Genomic DNA, 23,414 nt, shown 5'->3' on the forward strand with positions numbered 1-23,414 from the left:
TAAGCAGAAAAAAAAGCATGTGGTCATGTCGGACCCCATCACTCATTTTATGAAACTGACTAAGAAACCATGATTTAAGGGTCTTTAGGACGTCACCATGGGCTCTGATGTGATAGGAATTCTTTGCTATTTGCTGACATTTCAAACAATACAAGTAATCGGAAGATTGATAAAGTTTTTGATGCATGTACACACTGCATGAGAAACACTGAAACACACTGTTTCCCTGTGTTTGTGCCAACTAGGACCTGATTTGGACATTGTGGTAAACGCACATAAATTCCTACTAACACATCTCGAAAGATTTTTATGAGTGAATGTTGGTGACTAGCAAATTTTCAAACCATATATAGTACTCATCACATAGCGGCAAAGCAATCTGTCAAGACTGACCTGGTAAAACATACTCTTAATTAAAGGATATGAAGCTACGTTCAAAATATTCTTACCAGTACAGTGGGATTAAGGAGAGTACATTTCTTTTAGTACTCCAGTCCCTATTACCTGCTGGTTATGACTGCTTCAGCCTCTGCTACTGTACAGACGCAACGAGGCATCGGCCAATTAGGTGCGAATACAGTGTTTCAGGTAGTTACCCACCCCAACCAAACCAAACAAAACCAGGTACTAAGGGGGCCCAAATGGACAATAAACAGGGTAATAGTCATTAATGAACGTCAGAGATGGCTCATATTGCTGTAGTGGAAAGTTGACAGAGCAGGGGATATGAGGCATGACGCAGACATTACAGGTCTGTAATTGGCTCCCCTCTCTTTTGTCAGCTATAAATCATACAATTATAACTTGCAGCGAATCTCTGCATGTGTCAAATGCAGACCGACTATTAGAGGGCAGGTCACAGTGTGGTCAAACAAACACTAGCTGCACACACACACACATATACACAATCAGGAAAAATTGGCTTTCCAGTCAATCAAAATACCTTGTCCGGTCTTACAGGCGAACAAACAGGCACCATATTTGTTCAAGTGTTGTGTTGAATATATGAGACTGAACAGCAGTCCGTTCCAATCACAAACATATTCTGCTCTCACAGTAATAAATCCGCACAGGACAGGAAGTATTACTGCCGAGAATGGTTTGTGCGCTTGTGGGCAGTAGTGTGTGTGTGTGTGCAGTTGATGAATTTGGTTTGAAAGGTTGTGAACAACACTAGCAGCGGCTTGCTCTCGCTAATCCATTTTTAGAACTGACATTTATGTTTTTTGTTCGAATGAAAGCCAGCAGAAAAATGTAACCTTAGCACTAATCTTTAGCGATGAGATGTCTTTGATTTGATATTGATCCAACGGCGGGCGGCACATGACAATATTTAAAAAAACATTTTTCAGTCTATGGTAGCATTTTAAGAAGGCGAGTCCCTTCTGCCCTGGGGATGTGACCAGGCCACAGTGCAGGTCACCACGCCGCATACTGACGAGCGGAGAAATCAGCTGGATACCAGAAACGCTGTCAAACGTACGATTCATGAGAATATGAAAGAATTGCTGGTCCAATGTGTGAACTCATTATACACTGCTCTGATAAATATTCATGCAGCCTGTCTGTGCAGCCTGCTGTGGAGGTGGAAGGTGGTGTGTGTGTGTGTGTGTGTGTGTGTGTGTGTGTGTGTGTGTGTGTGTGTGTGTGTGTGTGTGTGTGTGTGTGAGATTATGTGTTTGGACCTGTGTCTGTACATGATGTTCTGAAGCAGCCACTCACCAGCCCCCTCACCGAAGCAGACCAGCCAGGCTTTGCAATCACATGTTCACTGAGGCTCCAGGACCAATCGACTGCCATAATGGTGTCTATTTCCAGAAAGAGAGGACTGTGAAGCGCCCATCGCTCTCTTCCTCCCCGATTCCCTCTTTCTCTTTCCTTCATTTCAACTCTCTTTATCTCTTTCTCTGTTTTATCATTTTGTCTCTTTCGAACAATGCTTCCTCTCAATTCTCCCACTTATCTCTCTTGCGCTCACACTCTCTCATCGCCCTCTTCTCATTATGTGGTAAGTGTCAGGTTTGTCGATGGTGTTATTTGCATGAAAACTGGAGGACAAAGGACTGACAATTTTTCACATTTATCGCCTGGTTTGATATTTAGGAGGACAGCAGAAGATGGCACGGAAAGACAATCTCTCTATATCTCTCTGGATGACTGCAACCCGTTTATGGTGCAAGTACATTATCTTAACCGCTAAGTCAGGCGTGCTGTATTGGCTTCATTTCTCCTTTTAATTGAAATGGGAATGTCACGATGAGAGGTTCACGTATCAGAAGCAGCAGCAGCTGAATAAGTACCAGGAGTTTGAAAAATTGCCCGTTACGTAAAACCCACGCACACCTGAGGCTACTTATGAGTATAATTCTTTTGTCAGTGCTAGCTTGTGATTTCATTATAAGAAATGAAAAGATGAGGAAGAGAAACCTCATCCGTGGCTTTTAGCATTCTGCAGGGAGAAACACTGAAAAGACTCTAAATAGTGACTATTTTGCTACAGCTACAATCTAATGTTGAGTTGTTTGGCACCACACTGTGCGTTTCTTTATGGTTCAAGGCTAAACCCTCAGGTGGCCCCTCGTCCTGACCCAGAACAAGTGCAGACAGGTGATGAAAGAAAACGTTACCTGGACAACCTCTTTGACCGCACAGCAGCGAGACGTGGGGGCGGCTGATCACATACACACAACTTGTGGTGCCGTGGTGTGCGGGAGGATGGGAACAGACTACCCAGGGCCTAAACTGAAACAAACCTTCAAGTCTCTATTAAAAATTATTTATAGGGTTGGTTCTCTTTTTATGGCTTTAAATTTGGCTGTTGTTGAAATGTAAAAAGCTGTAAGCAGCTAAAGCAGACGGAAGTGGAAAAACCCCTCATGGACAGAAGACATTTAGTGTACTTTCTGGTTGATCATAAAATGAATGTGTGCAGTTGGAGCGATGGATAATTAGACATACAGACATTTGTTATACAGTATATGGAATAATTATGGCAGGAGAGAAGCAGCGTGGGGCACGGTCACTTCCCGTGATTACGCCTCTGCACACATTTCTTACTTTATTTATAAGTTGAGTGTGTGTGTAACCTGATGAGCAGTGTTGTAACCTCCAGTCCAGCGCAGCTCTACAGTTCTGCTCAATCCATGATGAACAGGAAGAGTCCTGCGTGAGCTCCCAAAACTCCCTCTGCATCCTCTGATGGCCCATCGAGAGAGTCGGCCCATGTTATGTTAAGCCATTTTTGTCTGGACAAGATGAAACTTCCCCTCCAGCTACTGCGGCCCCGATGAAAGAGTCCCGCTCAACCGCTTATCAATATTATCCACAGGTCTATATTTTCCAATTCAGTCTGACACAAGAACAAAATGCACTTCAGGCATCCTCTGGAACAAATTATTGATTTTAAATTGTTTTTAATTTGTTTCCTCTATTTATTTATGCACATACTACATATAGCAATTTTTAAATCAATTTGAATGTTTTGTTACTTCAAATTTCATAGGGTGTACTTATGAAAAGAGCAGTATGCAGGGATTTGCATTTGCTTAAAATGATGCCATGACAATGTTCATATGATTGCCAAGATTTGATGGTAACAGACATATGTTCATCAGCTTTAAGGGACTCAAATGTTGGTGGTGACAGGGGAGCTGTATAAATGTATGTGCAGATTGGATAAAGAAGTTACAGTTACAATGGTAAATCCTACAGAAAGCTGCACATTACATAAACACAGAGGTGAAAACTCTGACATGAAGTTATGGTGCGTGATTTTGATGGTTTTCTGTTCAATATTGTGCCATGTTCTGAGATTAAGTCAATTAACTGAAATGAGTACTCCTGCTATTACAATATTGTCTTTGCAACTTTGTGGTCAACTTAATTCTAATTGAGCACCTGTATTTATTTAAATGATGCAATTGATTAAAATTATGTGATAACAGGCAAAGATTAATAAAGGTAATAAAGGATCTTTCAGTCTGTTGAAGTTTTATTGGGGAACCAAAGAACCTGTAGTTCCATCACAGAGAGCAGTGTGCAGGAAGATGCCAACAGAACAGAAGGCTGGGGCAGGCAGTGGGTGCATTTATAAAACCATTATTAAATGCATAATGATTCCTGAAATTTACAAAAACATCGGTTAGGAATGGACTTAATATGACAAGCTGAATTTGATCCATGCTGACTGGCATAAAGCCGAGGTCTTAACAGCCTGTGGATCTTGTACTGGATGCAATTTAAGGAAAGCCCTTAGATAAATCATGCTACTTTCCCCAGTTACAAGACACTATGTAGTGGCTGTCCTTAATTAATTAATAAAATTGGGAGGATCATAACAATCTATCTGGCCTCCAGCCAAAGTTCTGTATGACTCTACACAAGAAGCAGGGAAATCATGTAAATGCTAAACCACTCAAAACTGCTTTGAAGGGAGTTTAACAAGGGCCTTTTACAACTACCCACTATGTGGTTCATCCCAGCTTTCTCAAAGATCTCAGTCATGCTGTAAGGCAGCTCTGACCCAGACAAATTTACATTGGAGGGGCAGCAAAATGGGCAAACCTGGGTTACTGCACATGTGAGGTGTAGTCCTGGACAGTCACTGGTGCAACTCTTCTGGAAGTTGTGGGGCAACACTGCTGCCAGCTTCCCAGCTCGCAAACAACACATTTGACGTTAAATATTGTGCCCAATTGAATAAACACAATGCAGACCTGCTGCCCAAGCTCCCGGCAGCTGTTCCTGGCAGTGTCCAGGTCACAGAGCTGCCCAGTTAGTCCACATCCCGTCCAAGTATACTCCCACAGGACACATTACAGTGTAAGGGACAGAGTAAGGCGTCGCCAGAGCCCCAGACTCACTTGGCTAATTTACTGGGCAGACACACTCACAATGTGAAGCATTTTCTCATGGTTTCCTGTGATGTGGCAGCTGTTGAACGGGTAAAACTGCCTGCAGCTGTTTGATGATGTGCTGGTCCTGCAGCTGAGGAAGTCAGACACAGGGATAATGCACGTTCAACTTGCTCGTCAACACACTTCCATCAAGCTAGGGGTTGCACCAGAGTGAAAACAGGTTTGTCTAGTCTCAGGTCTTGTGTGTATGTATGTGTGGGTGTGTATATGTGTGTAGGCTTTGTAAGTATGCATGCTTGTTGCTATCCAGCTATCTACCATCAGCTGTTTATTTTTGCAAATCAAGTCTCCTATAGACACAAAGACACTTTAAACACTTCAGATTGACAAATGTGTTTTGACAACACTCAGGGAGATAAGCACTTGGTCTGTAGGATCTCTCCCAGGGACACATTTCTATTTACACCTTCTCCGCCTTGCAGAAGAGATGCTTAATCTTCTCCATGATTTGTGGCTTCAGCTCCGAAATGCCTCTCTCCACGCTAGTCTTTTCCTCATCCATACATACTTTTCTTTCTGTTCTCTTACTTCCTTTCCGCCTCACTTGATCTACCTGTGTTTTCTCTCCTCATCTTCCTTGCATCAACATTAGTGCTTCAGTCCATGCGTCATTGTGAAAGACCTTTACAGGAGTGTTTATAAACGTGTGGAGTTATGCATCAGACTACATTGTCTTTTGTAAAGGTAAAGCTAGGGATAGGAAGAGTACAGTGCATTGAGTGACCCCCATGCCAATAACGGCGCTGTAATCACTTTAAATGTGTTTTATTGTCAGCTTTTCACAGATTAGAGCCACAATAATCTGTCCTCCTCTATCCATCTCATTCCAAGTGGTTATTTTTGGCACCAGGATTCTGCCTTTTTGGATTAGTTTTTTCTTTTTTTTCTTTGTGGGGCTGGGTGTGTTTATGTGTGTGTATTAGTGAGAAACAACAAGGTTGTATAGCAAGGTATCAGCACCACGGCGTTGTGGAGGGAAATAATCTCGAGTGGATGTTGTGCAGGATCGGTTTCTTAAGAGAAGATATTGATATACAGTGTGGCTGCATGCTCACAATATGCCTCTTCAAGGGGAAATCAACATTTCATGCGTGTGCTTGGATACATCAAAACCCAAGCCCTGAAATATGCTTAAGCAAAAACATGGTCTAATCCTCTACTGTACTGCGTCTACTGTGTCTGCCAGTACAATGCACACATCACTAACACTGCAAAAGGAAGAGGATAAGGTGGTAAAGGGGTGTATACAGGAAAACTAAATAAATTTTAAGCAACTTTTACACAAAAGTGTCATCTCTATCCACTTTCAGTAGATTTTATAATAATTGTCCACAGCTAAATTATTTGCCCTAATTCCCCACAAAGATTTCAGTAAAGTCTGTGATTTCTATGTAAAATCACCAACCCGTAATCTTTCACAAACCCCTCTAATTCATACCAGCTCAGCAAACACACGGTGGGAAAGCTATCTCCTCCCACTCCCCTTAGGCTGAATATTGACTGATGACTTTAATTTTCAGTTATCAATTCTGTTACTAATTTTACACATTTCAATTAATTCCAGGTATTCTTGCACGGGACCTGCTATGATTAGAAGCCGCCGGAGGATGATTTTTACTATCTGAGGCTGTGATACTGCTCTTTTTTAGTGGGTTTTAATATGAACCCATAATGCACATGCAGAAAGAGGCTGCATCTACAGCCTTTATTTCGGGTGTTGTTTTTTAGCATGATCATCACAATTTTCTTGCAGACGTCAGGCTGTCACGGCTGTCTCTCTCGCAGCCTTGCCGGGCTGGAGTGCCGAGCGCCTCTCCGCTGCGGGAGGATGATGAGACTCCCAACATGGATAATGACACCTACGAGCGCTTCTCCAGTGGATGTCCCCCAGATTTAATCCCACCCAGCGCTCAGCCTGAGAGAGACATGCACCCCGAAGAAGCAGCACTGCAGTAGTACACACAGACACGGACAGACGGGCAGGTTTGCCCGTTCGACAGGCAGCAGCCACTGAGATATACAAAAAGACAGTTAGTCAGTCTGGCCAGTTCACCAGCAGACATCCAGCAGGAATAGAAGCAGGCAGGAACAAACACACTGCCACAGGTGAACACCTAAGTGTTGTGGGTGGCACCAGTATAAAACTGGTCTCCACAAAGCTAAGTCTGCTTTCTAATCTGAGAACTGTATGACAGGATGTCTACTCCAGACATACTACAGATAAAAATGCCTTGGAGGTGCTGGATAGCATGTTCTCTTTGAGCTGATAATATACTATCCCCTGGATAAAAGCTGCTTTTTAAAGCATCTGTTACTAGTTAACGCTTTCTTTTTCTCTTGCTGGCGTCCACAACAAGGTCAACGCAAGTGGTCAGCTACACGGACACAACCTTGCAGCTGGTAGAGATTCAATGTCTTGCTCAAGGACACATCTTCAGGCAAGAAACTCAGTAAGAGACTGCTTTTAGGACATGCACCATAGTTCCCACTGTGCAAGCCAGCTGCCACGTCACTTCACTTTATCGCTTTAAGATGCTAGTAAGAGGTGAAATACAGTTTAGCACACATCAGTATATAGCATCAATACAGATAAAATAATGGTGAGACATATAGGTAGAGAGTGTCACATCTAGTACACACAATCTAATCATGGACACAATAAATGCCTAACTGTGCCAATTGACTGTCAGACAAAGAAAATAAAATTAAATAAATAAAACATAAATATTATAAAAACCTAAATTAGCTGTGTCACATGGACAAGCAAATAAAATCATCAGAATATTTGCATCTGAAACGTAGACATATAGAGACAACCCTACACTTTAGCTAACTTTTCAAACAGTTCAGTGACGCACCAACTGCAAACAGTTTACTCATGAATATTCATGCATGCAAATGTATCCAAATGGTGGCTCTGACTATGGGGAGTGTGGTAAAAGATGATCTGACTCCAGCTCAGGTCAGGAGACCTCCAGAGCCTCTCTGCGCCTGTCGCTATGACTACCCGGAGGACTCCATTTGCAGCGCCACAGTCAGCAGAGGGAATCGCTCCAGTACCTTCAATTAGCAACCTATTATCATTCATGAGTTTGTTTGTGCAAAGCTGTAAGATTGAATTCCAGTTAGTCCTTCCTCCCTGCTCTCGCCTGCTGATATAATGTAAAGGAAAGCTGAGGCGGCAGCACAACAGCGGCAGCCCCGCGCTCTGTTCCAGTTCCAATGCCGCACTCCATTGGGCTAATTTCTGCTCCGTTGAGGCTTGGCTCATCCCCGTATCTCCTTAGGATGGTGTCTGTTGTACTTGCAAGACATGCAAAGGTCATAAATTAGTAATAGGGTCCCTTGAAGGAGACATGCTGTTTAGCTTCAACCTGGTGGTACTCCTAAGAGAAGCTTTTAAGACTCACTGTTTCACATATAAATATATTCATAGATTTGGGTTTTATTTATTTCATTTAACAGTATAGCGCTGCAGCTGTGGCTGCCCTTTGACAGAGAAAAGCAGAAAAGCAGAGCTGCTCCCACTCCTGTCTGTGCTGCTTCTCTTGCACTCTGTGTCTTCATGAACGGCATAAAAACAGAAGCCATTTCCGTTGTTTATCTCAGATGCATTCACTGCTCATCCAATATGTCCAGTGGACAAAAGCTTTCTCTTGTAACCCCCATAATACTGACTGCTCTCTCTTCTCTGCTTTGATAGGATCATCCAACCCAACAACAACATATTTCACTTGTTGTGACATAATTAAAGGAGTGGTAGTGTGGTAAACAGGGCCCCTGGCCTGGCAGCTTTAGTTTTTCTGTCCCCCTGGCTCTTTTGCGTAATATAATGGTGTTGACCCCAGTGGCGCCAGACCCTCCATAGTGAGTTATTAAATTTATGCAACCGCTAAGCTCCTCAACTATTTCACAATATGTCAACCTTCAGTAGCTGTTCATGGCCAAGACCTGCCGTGGACATTCTCAATTTCTAGTGAAAATTGAACAGCGAGCTACAAGAGAGAGAGAGGGAGGGAGAAGCAGACAGAGAGAGACAGAGAGAAGAAGAGTCAGAGGGGGAGAAGATGTGAGCCTTGTATATTTTATTCAGTGGCAGCAGAGTACAATTCATAATCAGGGCCGACTGATTCACAGTTTTAATTAAAAAGTAGCCTTATAGCGCCGGTGGTAACATCTTGATTTATGAAGACCCGACCACAGGCTCCTATACACCAGAGAGAGTGAGTCCACCGTAGAGGAGGAGGGGCGGGGAGAGATGTGGTACAAACTGTCATGGGAGGTAGGGGCAAGGGGGTCTCGTTTCTCACGGCAAGGTGGTTGGCACTGTGGGCATATAACTCAGTGCGAGTGTGTGTGCGTGACAAGCATATGTGCAGGTCTGTCTACGCTACAGACGCTACCGATATAACATGGCCGATATTATGGGTTGATTTCAGCCTCAGCGTATAAGTTATAAGTAAAAAATTACAGTGTATAATGCCAAAGATATGTTTGAGGTAATTACAAACAGTGTCCCCTTTACATAGTTTGCATACATAGTGTTAAAACTAATCTTTGCAGATATACTTTTATAGATCTTTTAAACCTCAAATAGCAGCATAGCACAAAAACTGGGCCCCTCACATATGCAGCATCTGTAGGTCCCCTTCCCCCTCTAAAATATCCATTGTCACGCCTGTACAATACCTGAATCTTAGGGTAATGGGTTTATACCACGTGTAACAAAGTCTGAATCTCAACACGATTCAGCACTCTCTATTCAACATACTGTATTTACTGTGTGACGTTTTCCCCATGAAGTTTTAGAACATAATATTTCTGTTAAGGCTTTTTAGGTCTTATTATAGTCTGAGCTTAAGACAAAGGTGGAAAGTCAGCATCGGTGTCAGTGCGTTTTGACACAAACTATTTTTGTCCACCCTATGGCTGGAGTGGACTGAGCTATGTGCACCTTTCAAGTTTTAGATACAAGTGTGACAAACTACTTATTGAATCAATACTAATAGTTTACTTACAATGCTTATAACTTCAAATTTCAAAATTGCAGATAAATTATTACTTTTAATTCCAGGCTTTTTGGGGAGTTTTCACTATTCCCGCTAAAGCCCTGAATATATTGCTTTTAACTACGCGTTTGCGTACACAGGATGGCTTCCACGCGTATCCTGCGTTCCTCTGGAGCGTAGGTTGTGGACGTCTCTAGAAATTAACGCTACGCGTCCGTAAGATGCAATTCAGCACATGAACATGGGGGCAGTATGTTGATCTGACCGGCAGATCAGCAGAAAACTTTTGTTCCACACACCAGCCCATGTGGTGGCGGTATGCAGTTGGTTTGCCAACCGCTATTAAACGTAAAAGATGAAGAAGTTGTTGAGCAGCAGACTTAAAAAAGGGGATTTATTTATATTTATTCATTTATAACTCCTGGAGTCCGCAATTACCGAGATCATCTCATTGCTATGTTTGGTTTGTTTACATTGTGCAAATTCGGAGGTTGTCAGGAAGATGATCCGGTGTCGGCGAGGGATGAGCCGGCCCTGGTCTGCCCTCTAGTGGATTCACATTTAATCCTCCAGGTACACGGAAAGTCCGCAGGCAAGTATGTGAACAATGCCCTTTGCGTCGCTGACGCCTCTCTACAACTACACATTGTTAAAAAGCGAGTATATCGAGATCAACACCCTTGCTCTCACATATCAATTGGGGGTGGGAGAAAAAAATCGATCGTGATGCAGACGTAGAAGATTCTGACTTGATTAACAAATTTCTAAAAATCGATTATTCAAATGTTAATTGTTAATAAAATGTTGATGGAACGCAAAAGGCGGAACACACGGAAGTTCAGCGCCCAGACTGTGGCATGCACATAAAAGAGTGAATAACCACCCAACTTAAAAATGTCACACAATCATTCAATGCGCATAAATGATAACTTTTTTTTTTTTTTAAGCACGAATGAGAGCAAGGGAATGGCAGAACATGACGGTGAAAGTTAGCAGAGAAAAATATTAGCAGTAAGTTTCTCTCTGTTAGTAAACGTGCAGTGTAGGTCACAGTGTGGCCGTTAATAAAAATCTGTTGTTTCCCCAACCGCTGGACAAATGAAGGCAGTTAGCACTAGCTAACATCTGTATAGCACGTTTTTTGGCTGTTATGTAACATTAGCTAAATTAGTCACGAAGTAATTTTAATTAGCTCAGCTGTATGTCATTACTTAGATGTTTATTTTGGATTTTAATGCTCAAATTACATGCTTAGTAATTATCCAGAGTTCCTAGAAAAAAAATTATGCATCAAGATGCATCAATAATCATTTTATAATTGCATCGCAGCCCTCTGAATCGTAATCAAATCGAATCATGAGGTGCTAAGAGATTCCCACCGCTAATATCAATATCAGCATCACCCTCAAAAATCCAGTGTCAGTCCGGCTCTAGTCTGCATGTATGTGTGCAGTTACACCTCATGATACTTGCATCTGACCGGATACACTAAGAATAAAAAAGATAGCACGAGGGAATCAGTGAAAAAACAGAAGACAGATAGGCGGTGGTATAGATATTGGCTCTAGAATAAAAAACCTTTTGGCAAATGGCCAGCGCTGCAAATTTAACTATGGCTGATGGAATTTGCTTTGGTCTGACAGTAATGTTAAGTTTATGTCAGCCCCTCCATTTAAATCACCACCATAACAGAATCCCTTGATACAGAGAGATTTTAATTAAAAAACTGTGTGAGAGAGAGGAGAGAGTAGGACAGGAAAGAGAGGAGAGAGACAGGCAGCATTAGATGATGAAGATGATGCTGGGAGAGTAAAGTAGGGGAGAACAGGGACAAGAAACAGGAGGGACAGAAAAAGGCAAAGAGTGATTACAAGAGTGGGACAAGTGGAAAGTAGGAGCTCTGTATTGAGGTGAAAACAGAAAAGCACAGTGCATCTCTACTTTCCTCATCCTGCATTTATTTTCAGTGGCTCACTGCAGTGCACGTAGGACTTCGCTCTGTGTTTGCACATCATTGCACGTTTGTTTGTATGTGTATCAATGCAAGTGTTTTTGCTTCCTTCTGTGCTCTGCCATTTTTCTCACTCTCGATGATTGAGTTTTTAAGGTCTGGCTTACTCTCAATCACCACAGTGAAAGTGCATGCACGCCTGAACCCACACACAACAACACAGAAGCACACGCACGTACATGCGTTGACATGCGCACTGACCCACTTCGTACTTTTACACACACATTCACATCAATTTGAATGATGCATACACATACCATCAAATAATCAATTTACGTATAAGGCACACAAGGCCTTAGTGTTAAGTACTGAACATGCAGACAGTGTCTCTCAGCATTAACCATGAAAGAGTATCCATATCGCCATAACCGACCCTTCACAAAACATACACACATAGAGAGAGACATAGCAAAACAGGGCTAGAAAAGTATGTGCCAATCATGTCGATATATAATTAGATTTAATAATTATCTTTAATTTAATTAGCATTTTAAAAGTGGCTCCTTTAGTCATCAGCAGACTTTAAGATTATAAGAATCAAAACATCTTCTCAGCTGGCTATACTTACACCACATCGAGTGCACCTGAAAACACACACACACACACTCACACACACATATGGAAGCTCATTTATGATTAAAGTGTTACCTTAAAGTCTCTCCACACATGCACATACTGCCTTTCCCTTTTCCCCTGGTACTTTTTCCATTACAGTATGTGTGCATCCACACACACTGACCTGGAGAACATGGTACGTAGATGAGAACTAACGCTGCGCTGTGCAACCGAGGACAGTATCTTATGTCGCCCTGAGGGTTTCCCTACTTCATAATAGATATCAGACACTTGGGCAGCAGTCACAGATAATGTCAGAGGGCAATTTTGTCATGACAGATAATATTATTCCAGTGGACTTAAAATGAAATATACTATTATCCTGGTGTCAAAACAGAGCTCGTCACATAACATGGGACAAGTGCTATTTTCTTCTCCATATTTGAACATGGGTTCAACTATGAGACTTTACAGCTGCTGTAAATATGCGGCAATGTCTATCACACATGAATTTATTTTACATGCAAAGAGGCAACTCACTGCAATTTCACATGTTGAAATTCACAAAAATGTGATGTCATGTGTTTTGAATTCACAAGTGAATGAATTTGTGCAAGAAGGAGTATTCTTCTACTTGTTAAATTTATATGGTTATATACAGTAGGAATGTTAAGGTTGACTACCACAGCATGTTCTTTGGTCTACTGAAGCCATATACATTTGTTGCTTCAAGCACTTGCCAATATATATTCCTCCATACATCGTCATATGATGGGACCTGTCAATCATCACCACACCTCCATAATTCCGCTATCAACATTATGATCAAAACTGTACCACATAATACTGGCTGTACAGCTAAGACTTAGAAGGATTTATAGTCACATTTACAAAGCATGAGAGCCTTACAAGCCACAGCAGCTTGAATCTTCCGTTGAGTGCTCAGTTCTGAGAATTAATATGGACTGTAGACATCCTACAGACCTATGAGCCCCAACATTTTTAAGGCCGATTGCCACTCTACACACCACTGACTCTTATTACACTGTTAACTATTTGTTTAATCGAGCATCTCGGTGACCCAGCGGGCCGACGTGCAAATCATGTATTTTCAACCTTTCCCAGGTCTCTCTCGGGTGTGCTATGTTTGTTATCTCTCCGTCCGACGAGAAAATAAAATGTATATGTTTTTTTGTATGGATTGAATTTTAAAAAGCCTTTAAGCACCTCTTTGTTTCGTCCAATCAACTTGGTTTTAAGACACTGTCAAGCCTAGTGAGTCTCTCTCTCTCTCTCTCTCTCTCTCTCTCTCTCTCTCTCGCTCTCTTTCTCACACACACACACACACATCCTTAATGAGGGTGCCGTCAGGGTCTGGCTGTGTGAGCATGTTCTAATTGTCTTATCTTTCGAGGTGCCACATTCTAGGGCCGAAACATAATTGAACACCCAGTCCTCCTCTAGTGTTATTTACACACCACCCCATCACCAACACACACACACACACACACACACACACACACTTACACCCTGAACTCAACCCTCCAAAAGTTTTCTTGTATGCCAACCATCACCCCTCTCTCACACCCATGTCATTGCTCTCTCATCTTTCCCTTATTGCCCCATCACCCTCCAATACTGCACCGATCCCCTTGTTATTCCATTTGTGTACGCACACACACTTCTGACAGCGCTGCAGAAAAAAAGAGTCCAAAGGATTTAGCACCTAAAGGTTAACAAAGATGTTTTTGGCTAGCTGTCTGGCAGAAAACAGTAACACAAGTCAGCTACATTCATTATTCTGACAGGAGACCAGAAGTGACATTATTACTGTGTCCCAAAAAAGAGTCCTTTCATTTTCCATTAAACAAGCCTGAAATGATTATTGGAAGATATCTGGAAATTGACCAAACAAGGCAACAATACGGAAGTTGCCACCCATAATTATACTGTCCCATTTCCACCTCTGGAACAAATATGTCATATGTCACTACTTTTGTTTTTATTTTTGTAGATCTGGTAATGTGACAAGCCATTTCAAATATACTCTGGGTGATTGAGCTGTATCTTTGCCCCAGGTTTTATCAAAATCCCACTAGTGATAAGTGAGATATTATGGAAAAAAAAACCTGACGCAGTGCCACACTCACTAATCTATAGGTTTTTGTTTCCAGCATTTTCATTAGTGACACAAGTGACAGTGTGTAGAAATGGATCCACAATTAGGCCATAAGTACAAAATCTGCAAAGAAATGTTTGTCGGGAGTTTTCACAGTTGAACAGTCGGAGCACTTACAGCGTTTCTTAATGCTTCTGAAAGTCTGGTTCTGGCTTTCAGAAATCAATGTGAGATGCAAACAGGAACAATCGACTGAATACACAGAAGAGGTTAAACGATTGCATGAGAACTGCATCGCATTCAGGTGCATTGAGTTTAATCAGTCAGACTTTGACAAACCTATTATGTTTGTGTCCCTAACAATAGCTCCTATCACAATCTCCTCTCTCTTCCTTTTGTCTGTCTGCCTAGTTAGAAATATTACAGCATATGAGACAGATTGGCACATACAACCGTCTCCATTTTCCCTTCTCTGTCCTCCTCTTTCTCCCTTTCTCTCTCTTGCTCTCTCTGCAGTCTGGTTGCCACATATCACAGACTTTGACAGTACGTGGATGAGGTCCCTCAGAGAGGCATTAGCTCCCTATTGGGAGTTCTTCTGCTAAAGCCCTGGGGGCATTTTTCCTTAACACAACCCAATCAATAACTTTATATCATCCACTGGCAAACAGAGCCACAGCAAAAGGCTGGGACACGCTGAGGCTGAGGCTGAGAGCCTGCAAGGTGGCATGCAGGGTAGAGCCAGCTGTGGTGTTTGCTTTGCTTTGCTTTGCTGAGGCAATTGAAGCAAGCTGAGCATTAGCTATGACATTTCAATAGCAGCAGTGCCGGGAGACACTGGCTCGTGTCCGAGTCATCTCCAGTTCTACTCGCAGTAGAATGCACACTCAGGGATGGTCGAGGGTCACTGCCCATGCTTGACCATTTCATCTTTGCAACATCACAAACAGGCTTTTAGAGATTTTTTGTGTGTGTGTGGCTCAGCTGATGATGCACCGGCATGCAATCTCATAGCAGGGGGCATAGCTCACTCCTGGTAGAAGGCTGTATCTGGGAAAGTAATCCCTTTTCTGGTATGGACTGATTTATTGTCCAGCACAGCTTTCATAATGGGAAAGAAAAATGTAGCTTGGTGGAGCGGAGATGAAGAAAAAGAAGTTTAAACAGCATTACTTAGTTGCTGCTTCGGCACAACAAGACATTAATCAAATTCTGCAAGTATATCATTAATCATGTATTATGACACAGGTGTTATTATTCCAAATTAAAGCTGGATCTGAGGACTTGCCTTTAAATTAATGATGACAGCACCAAGTTGCTGTAACTTGTACAGAGTTGTATTAAAACCTACATTCAATCTGTGCCAATACAGAATAACACAATATTACAAGTTTTTCTGTTTTGTTGTTAGCCCCAGTATTGTATGGATTTCATTGCCCTTCCAACTGTATGGCTGCACAATATACGAACAAATAATATGTTTGGTTTATCATCCGGCTGCAATCATCCTCTCTCCCAACCATACAGCAAAACCCTCTGACACCGCATTGTTAGTCCTCTCGGCACGAGCACAAGTGTTTTCTGTCAAGCGTGGCTGCGGAAAGATGCTGACCTGTGGCATACACCAACCTGAAACAAATCATTCACCCGCTTCAACAACACAACCTCTAGGTGAAGCCGAAAAACAACAAGTCAGAGCTGCTCTTCCAGACAACTGCTCACATACCTACACATTTACATTTATTCATTTTAGCTGACGCTTTTATCCAAAGCGACTTACAATTGCTAATTAGGTCAGATGTCGCACGCCTCTGGAGCAACTAGGGGTTAAGTGTCTTGCTCAGGGAAACAATGGTGGATGGGTCACCAAAGGTATGTGTCTTATCCATTGCGCCATCACCACCCCGTAGTGACCTGACTCACCTATAGTAACATATTAAAAAACAATGAAATTCATGCACACATATATAAACATACAAATAAAACACACACACAATATATATATATATATATAAGTCATATCTGAACGCAGACATGATACAGAACAATAGAAAAAGGACGCTTCTTATAACTCCAGCACTTGGATTAGAATCATCACATTGTTAAGTTTACTTTATTGTCATAATAATCCAGGGATAGTTGTCTGTACATCTATGGGTACAGTGCAAACACGAACTGCTAATAGCAAGATCTGCAAATGTTTCATGCTGCCAATTTGCCTAAATATAAACAAATACAGGCTAAAAATACATGGGTTGTTGTAGCCCACAGCTAACTCATCAACTCCATGGCGAGATTATCCCACCTGTTAAAGGTGGACAATTTGTATCATCAGAATTTTTCAAGCCACAAGGCAAGGTGACATCTTCAGATCTTCAGATTGGTTGTTTTGTTCAACAAACAGTCTAAATGTAATTTACAATAATAAAAGGGAGAAAAAGCAGCAATGCCTCCCATTTGAGAAGCTGGAACCAGTACATGTTGATATTTAATGAATCGATTCCTGCAAATCAACTAACTGATTAATCATTTCGGCATTAGATCTGTCCAACAACTGGAGCACAAACAGTGACGTCACCTGAAGCCTCCTCACAGCAGCAACTGAGGACGTGCCAGAAAATAACAGATGCCACCAAAGCAAATGTTAGAAGTGCAATGCTCAGCTAATGATTGGATCTGCAGGCCGTTTTCCAGGTGACTTATGTTACTGCTCCGCTACTGGAGACAAGGATGAGTGAAGCTTGTATTGATCTGCTGTTTTGCAACCCAATCGATGCCACCACACACATCTTTGCTGTGTTATCAGGTCAAGCTAAAACACGTGATCTTCAATTCAATTAATATTAAATGATAACATTACTCTGAGATAAATAACCACCAGAGACCCTGCTTACGCACGCGTACAGGTTTACTCAATTACAAGATAACTGAACAATCAGTGAAGCCTATAGTTAAGCAATAAGATTGGAATTCACTGCAAAGAGAAACGTGCCCAGGTGAGTTTGCCGTGGCTGAAAAGTTTAAATGTTTCTTTGAATAAGACTGAGTTACTGAATTAATGAGATAAGCCCACACACTGCGGTCTAATTTTGCATATGGTGACAAAATACAATAGACATGCAGCACAGGCACATCAGAAGTCATTGTCTTCCTGAGAAACAAACACAGAGCTGCACTCTTTCTATCCTTTACTCCACGTCCCCAGAAACAACTACCAAAACACTCTCTTTCCTTACTCTCCTTGTTTCTTTTCTCCTGTCCTTTTCTTCATCAAAAGCCTCCTAACTCCCCGGCTCCTGAATTTGCTCTAATTTAGGAAGACACAGTCTGAGTAAAAAAAAAAGAAAAGGAAAAAAAAACTTCCTCTTTCCACTCCCTTTCCATAAAACAAATGGGCATAAAAGAGAGAAGAATGGTGTCAATAGTGAATGTTCTCTCAGAATAAGCACATAGACATACTGGCCTATTCAGCAGAAGAATGCAGCACCAGAAAAAACACTATAAGAGGAAGACAGACAAGAGGTGCTCATTTATCTCAGTTACACTTCAATACAGAAAACTGCCGTTAATTACATTCCGTACATCAGCAGGCAGGAGAAAGATGATCCTTAAATATTTCATACTACATTTCACACATCAAAGATTGTGGCCTCAATATAGTTAGTTCTACCAGCTTTTTGTTGCATTTGGATGTGAATGGTGACATGAGCTCCCACAATCTAAATAAGAGCCTGTTGTTAAATGGATTTGACTGAAAAATGAGTGAAAGGCCATGCTGGACTTAATTAATGGCACTGAGGAGTGAGGATATAATGAGGGGCCAAAATCCCATTTAGGTTAGGTACACAAGGGTTGGAGATAAAGCTTTTTAAAAAGACATTATTATTCTAATATGTCCTAATTTTAACCATTATTCCAGCCATTGCATTTTCTAACCAATTTATGTAACAGCAGAAAGCTTGCTGGACTTGAAAAATAGGCCTAATAAACCAATAAGTATGAATGCCAAAAAAAAAATTCAAAGAAGGTGAGGTGGAGACATTAATGAGATTCACTGTCACTGTTAATTCATCTATATGGTAATTTTTATGACGTAAAGCAATAGTACACAATCTGCAGCGTCAGCATTAGCTGAGGTAGCTGTGTGACTTTCAGCTAACAGCAGAAGGCCGTAGCGCTTCATTACTGTCGCTCTGCTGCTGGCTAAGGCAGTGGCTTAAAGTAAGAGGTGTAACTGTGGAAGGGCAGCATTTGTAGTGTGCTCACACACAACAACCACTGCCTCCCATCACCCAAAAAAAAAGAAGAAGAAATTTCGTTTCTCACTCTTGCTCCTCTGCACCGAGGCTCAGTCTCTTAAACTTCATGGCTGATTAATAGTGCATGGGAAGAGGCGAAAAAGGGAATGAGGGAGGCAGAGGAGGAAAAAGGAGAGGCAAAGGGAAGGAGAGAGGAAGAAAGGTGGTAGAAAGAAAAAGACTGAACAACTTAAGAGCTTTTTTTTCAAAAAGCTTAGCACAGAGGAGATGAATGTATGAGAAAAAGATGGAATGTGCTGATTTGATAATGACCTCTCATTGGGCCCTTGTGGCCAATACATTTTGCTCTGTGTAATTTGGTTCTGGTACAGAGAAAGAATTGTGTCTTCTTTTATCTTGTCACACAAAACATACTGTCTCTCTCCCTATGTCATACACACACACCCCCAAACAACAATAGGGCATGACCACAGCTGATGAGCAGCATACACAAACACGTCCAAATGGTCACACACACTTCTGCCACACAAATCTTATTCAACAAATCCTTTAATTGCCTGATCAATGCCCGTAGAGCCATGCAAATGAAGCCAATAGTCGATAAGGGCTGGGTCAGGTTGAACATCCACACGCTGACGCATGCTGCTGATCAAAGTGCACACTGTGCTAAAAACCCAGGATTAAACCATTCGTCTGTAGGCATCACCTTGAACCATTATCCTGACCCGCGAGCAAACCTGGCGTGAGATACAAAGCAAAAAAACGCCTCCGGAAGTTTTAGACCATCCATCACTGAGCTTTAGGAAAGGCGCACACTTAGGGAAGCTGCAGACGCGCACACACACACACACACACACACACACACACACAGGTGAGATAAGAGCGGAATGTTTCAGCTCTTCCTTCAGGGACAACTCGACAAAACTAAGAACAACTAGAGTTATAGAGAGGCCCAATGCATCAACATTGTCTTACCTTGTGTTTCGCCAGCCAAAGTCTCATCCCAGCGTCTCAGAAGTAGCATGATGGTGCGGCCTGGGACTCCTCTCTCCCTCTCATAGCCTCAGACTGAGGGAGGCTGAACTACGATAAACACAAGAGAAAAGACAATGTGATCATTGATTGTTAGCAGCTACTCTATTTTAAAATACAGTTTAATCTCAGGTCTGTCCGACGCAATCAACAATGCAATGCAGGTAATAATTATAAGACTGAAAAGAGTATCAGTTGAATTTATGACTGTTGCAGATAATGCAGAAAAAAGGCTCTCAACACAACGAAACCAGTAAAATGCTCCCTGCAACCCTTTTTCTACTGTCCACATACATGAATACATACATTTGAAACTCTGAATTAAATTTCAGGGGCATTTCTTTTTTCTGTGAGGACACAGAACTAATCACCTGAAAACCACCTGTCAACACCATTAGCCAATTAATAGAAAGATGAGTTTAATTAACTTAGAAAAGGAGACTGGAATGGTCAAGGGAAGTTTTCACTTGTGGGCTGTCACTCCACCAGCAGGTTCATTTGCTCTCACCAGCTGCACTTTATACAATAAATGTGTTTTAGTCGTCGTGATTAATTGAATTACACCTCTCTACCAGGACACCTCATTAGGTGTGTGGGGTTTGTTGAAGCAAATACAGATGTTCGTGAATGAAGAGGTGAGATTAAAAATGAGGTTGACGCTGCTGAGCATTTATCTCATATCTCTTTTCCACCATCGTAATCCTTTCAGTGTTGATTGCGAACAAGGCGTTGTCACCGGGAACTCACAGCAGTTTTAGGTAAAATCCTCGACAGGTCAAGAGGGTAAATCAGCAATTTTGAGGTAATTGTACTCCACAGGAACGGCTTCACTTCTGTTCTTCCCTTGGTCGTCGCTTGTTTTTCTGACGTCCGCCAGTCTGTTATTGCAGAGGGAACAGGGAGGACAGAGGGTTAGAAGCAGGTCAGTTAGACTCTAATAAAACCATACTGAGCTTTGGCATGGTGCATGACCTCTGACCTGGTCCCATTAGAATTAATAAATTAAGATTAAATGAGGGGAATATAAAATGCACAGCTCTGTGCTTAAAATGGTTTTCTGAATACAGCGTTCTGTCTCTATTATTGTTTACAATCCAAATCCACTGTGAAGGCCATTTCTGTTCTATAAAAACAATGCATCTCTCTCCTTAATTTGTTTAAATGCATGTTACAACTCCCTTTAGTAAACCATGTCTGGGTGTGTGTATTTGTGTGTTGGTGTAGTTTTGCAGTGGATAAAACAGTCTGATTTGAGGAGAGTCCAACCCAGTGTGCTAAATAATATATTTCCTCCAAATGTACTGTAGTACTAAATTGTCTCTGCCTTCATCCTCAACAACCCCCCCCCCAACTACAGTATGTACAAGATCAGGAGAATAATAAATAGCTTCTATTAATCCAGATTATACATAGCTCGTATATCATGAACACACACACCCCACGAGTGTCTAAATTGAAGGGGAGAGTGAGGGCCATACTTTAGGTAAATTAATGATTAATTGAAATATGTTGATGAATAATAAACCAGTCTCTGCAGGGTAACAGATTGCACTTTTCATATTTAATAGATTGATGGGCTTCACATAAACACACCCAACATGTACACACTCACAGCAACATATAATCACAGACAAACACACTCGTCACATGTACATGCGCCTCTTCACAGTCGACACGTGAAACAGAGGGGTGAACGTACAGTAGATTAAAACATCAAAGAGGGCCTACGCTGCTCACTTGAAACACCCAGGCTGCTTTAGCTTGTTTCTTAGCTTATAATAATCCCACAAAGGGGCCTCAATGTTGCTTTTCTACACACCCTGTGTACTCCCATCACTCCTCATGGACAGTGTCTGTGTCCATACAAGTCCTCTTAATCAGCTCAGATGAATTATTGAATAGCCTTTTTATATCAGATCATGACCCATATTCCGCTCGCTTGAAGTGAATATGCTGCCAATAAAAATCAAGATGTATTTTTTAAGTCGTCCCACATAGGCTCCCTGCTCACTCTCTAATGGTTGAACAGGATTCAGGCACACACACTGCAGAAAGTTAGGGCCTTTAGATGGAGCTCAGCAAGACGGATTCGCTCATTTACAGAGATGATGGACGAGTTTGCCACGCAGCATAGCACACATGTGAATCTGAGGTGTTGAGCTTTAACTCGCACCACACTTTGGATTACATGAGCTGAAATCATCTTTACATGTTTAAGGTTTGACTTCTGATGATGCACGCTGAAACTTGCAGCATTGCGTTAGAAGGCAAAAATCCCTAGACAGCACAGAGCGAATGTTATTTGAAGATAAAATATTTAATAGGGTGTTATTGCTGGTTTCATTAAGGCAGATGCAATGCTCAGAGCCAGACACAGGAGTTGTATTGTCGTCTCATTAGGTAGCACATGGGGAGAAAGAGAGGCAGAGAGAGAATCAGTAGGAAGAGGGGATAGGATTATGAATCTCCTTAGCCCCTGCTGTCTCCTCTCCTGGCTTGTTTATCAATGACGACTGCAAACACGATGCCTATGAAATCTCTTAAGCTCCATTTTTTTGGCAGACTTCTTTTTTCCCCGTAAGCTTCTGGCATCAAGGAGTTTTCAGACACTAAAAATTGACAGGAGCCTTGAAATATGTGTTAGTGCCCCGATCACCTAACACAACTGATTTATTGTTCAATAAAATTTGGTGGCAATAGTTACACAAACATTATTCATTTAGAATGAGGGTGCGCTTTAATTCTTAGAATTACACTAAGGAACAAACCGTGTAAAACATTAACTACAATGTCACCTTTGGCTTGAACATAAATTAAGCAATGCAGAAAATGTGATGCCGCTTTCAAAGGTGGCTCTGTAAATTCATTTGGAAAAGGCTGAAAAAGATATACTTGTCTTTCATGATCCTGAATGCAATTGTGTCCCGCCAACAAATCACATTTATATTCGCATGGAAGTAATGCTCAGCTGTATCCATCGTCCAAACTGTTAATTTGGACAGCGATTGCTCACTCTACCACTAAGCTACGCTCTAAAGGATCGCTTAAAACGTTATCAGCATCCTCTGCAAAACACTTCTCAAATCAGCTGTATCAACTACAGTTTTCAAGCTGTAAGTGGGATATAATGTTCACATCCCCGTCCATTTTGCTTCTGCCTTCCTCTGCCGCACTGTCAAAACAATAATATTACAGCGAGAAGCATGTTTCACCTGTTCGTAAAAACTGACATGTACAGTTTTGGTGATGATTACAGTAAAAAAGACAGCAGTGAGCCACGTGTCAGAGACGTCCATTTTGCAGCGTGGCAGCTTTGACAGCTTTGACAGACTGTCTGAGCTTAAGTGCCCATCTGTAGATAGGCTACAGGGGTCGCATGTGTGCCAAGAGCGCCAAGCAGAAAGGGTAATGGTCCTGGGTTATGAGAGCAGGTCCCAGGTGGGTTTCACAGGTACGTAGCTGTAACCTTGACCACACGCACACTCACATACACACACACACACACACACACAC

The 23,414-nt window shown here is 41.8% G+C and overlaps 1 protein-coding gene across 2 annotated transcripts in view; it reads right to left on the reverse strand.

Annotated features, from left to right (window-relative positions):
* The window catches only part of LOC123961328 (glutamate receptor ionotropic, NMDA 2B), a 124,337-nt gene that overhangs the window by 93,337 nt on the left and 7,586 nt on the right, over positions 1-23,414 (reverse strand). For both annotated transcript variants that reach the window (XM_046036624.1, XM_046036614.1), the window contains exons 4-5: positions 20,649-20,779; positions 19,845-19,952 (exon numbers count right to left, since the gene is read on the reverse strand). In XM_046036624.1, coding sequence (XP_045892580.1) covers positions 19,845-19,871 — 27 coding nt within the window. In that variant the 5' untranslated portion in view covers positions 19,872-19,952; positions 20,649-20,779. The remainder of the gene's footprint in view (positions 1-19,844; positions 19,953-20,648; positions 20,780-23,414) is intronic.

The sequence above is a fragment of the Micropterus dolomieu genome, linkage group LG02 (genome assembly GCF_021292245.1).
Source record: "Micropterus dolomieu isolate WLL.071019.BEF.003 ecotype Adirondacks linkage group LG02, ASM2129224v1, whole genome shotgun sequence".
Classification (NCBI taxonomy): domain Eukaryota; kingdom Metazoa; phylum Chordata; class Actinopteri; order Centrarchiformes; family Centrarchidae; genus Micropterus; species Micropterus dolomieu.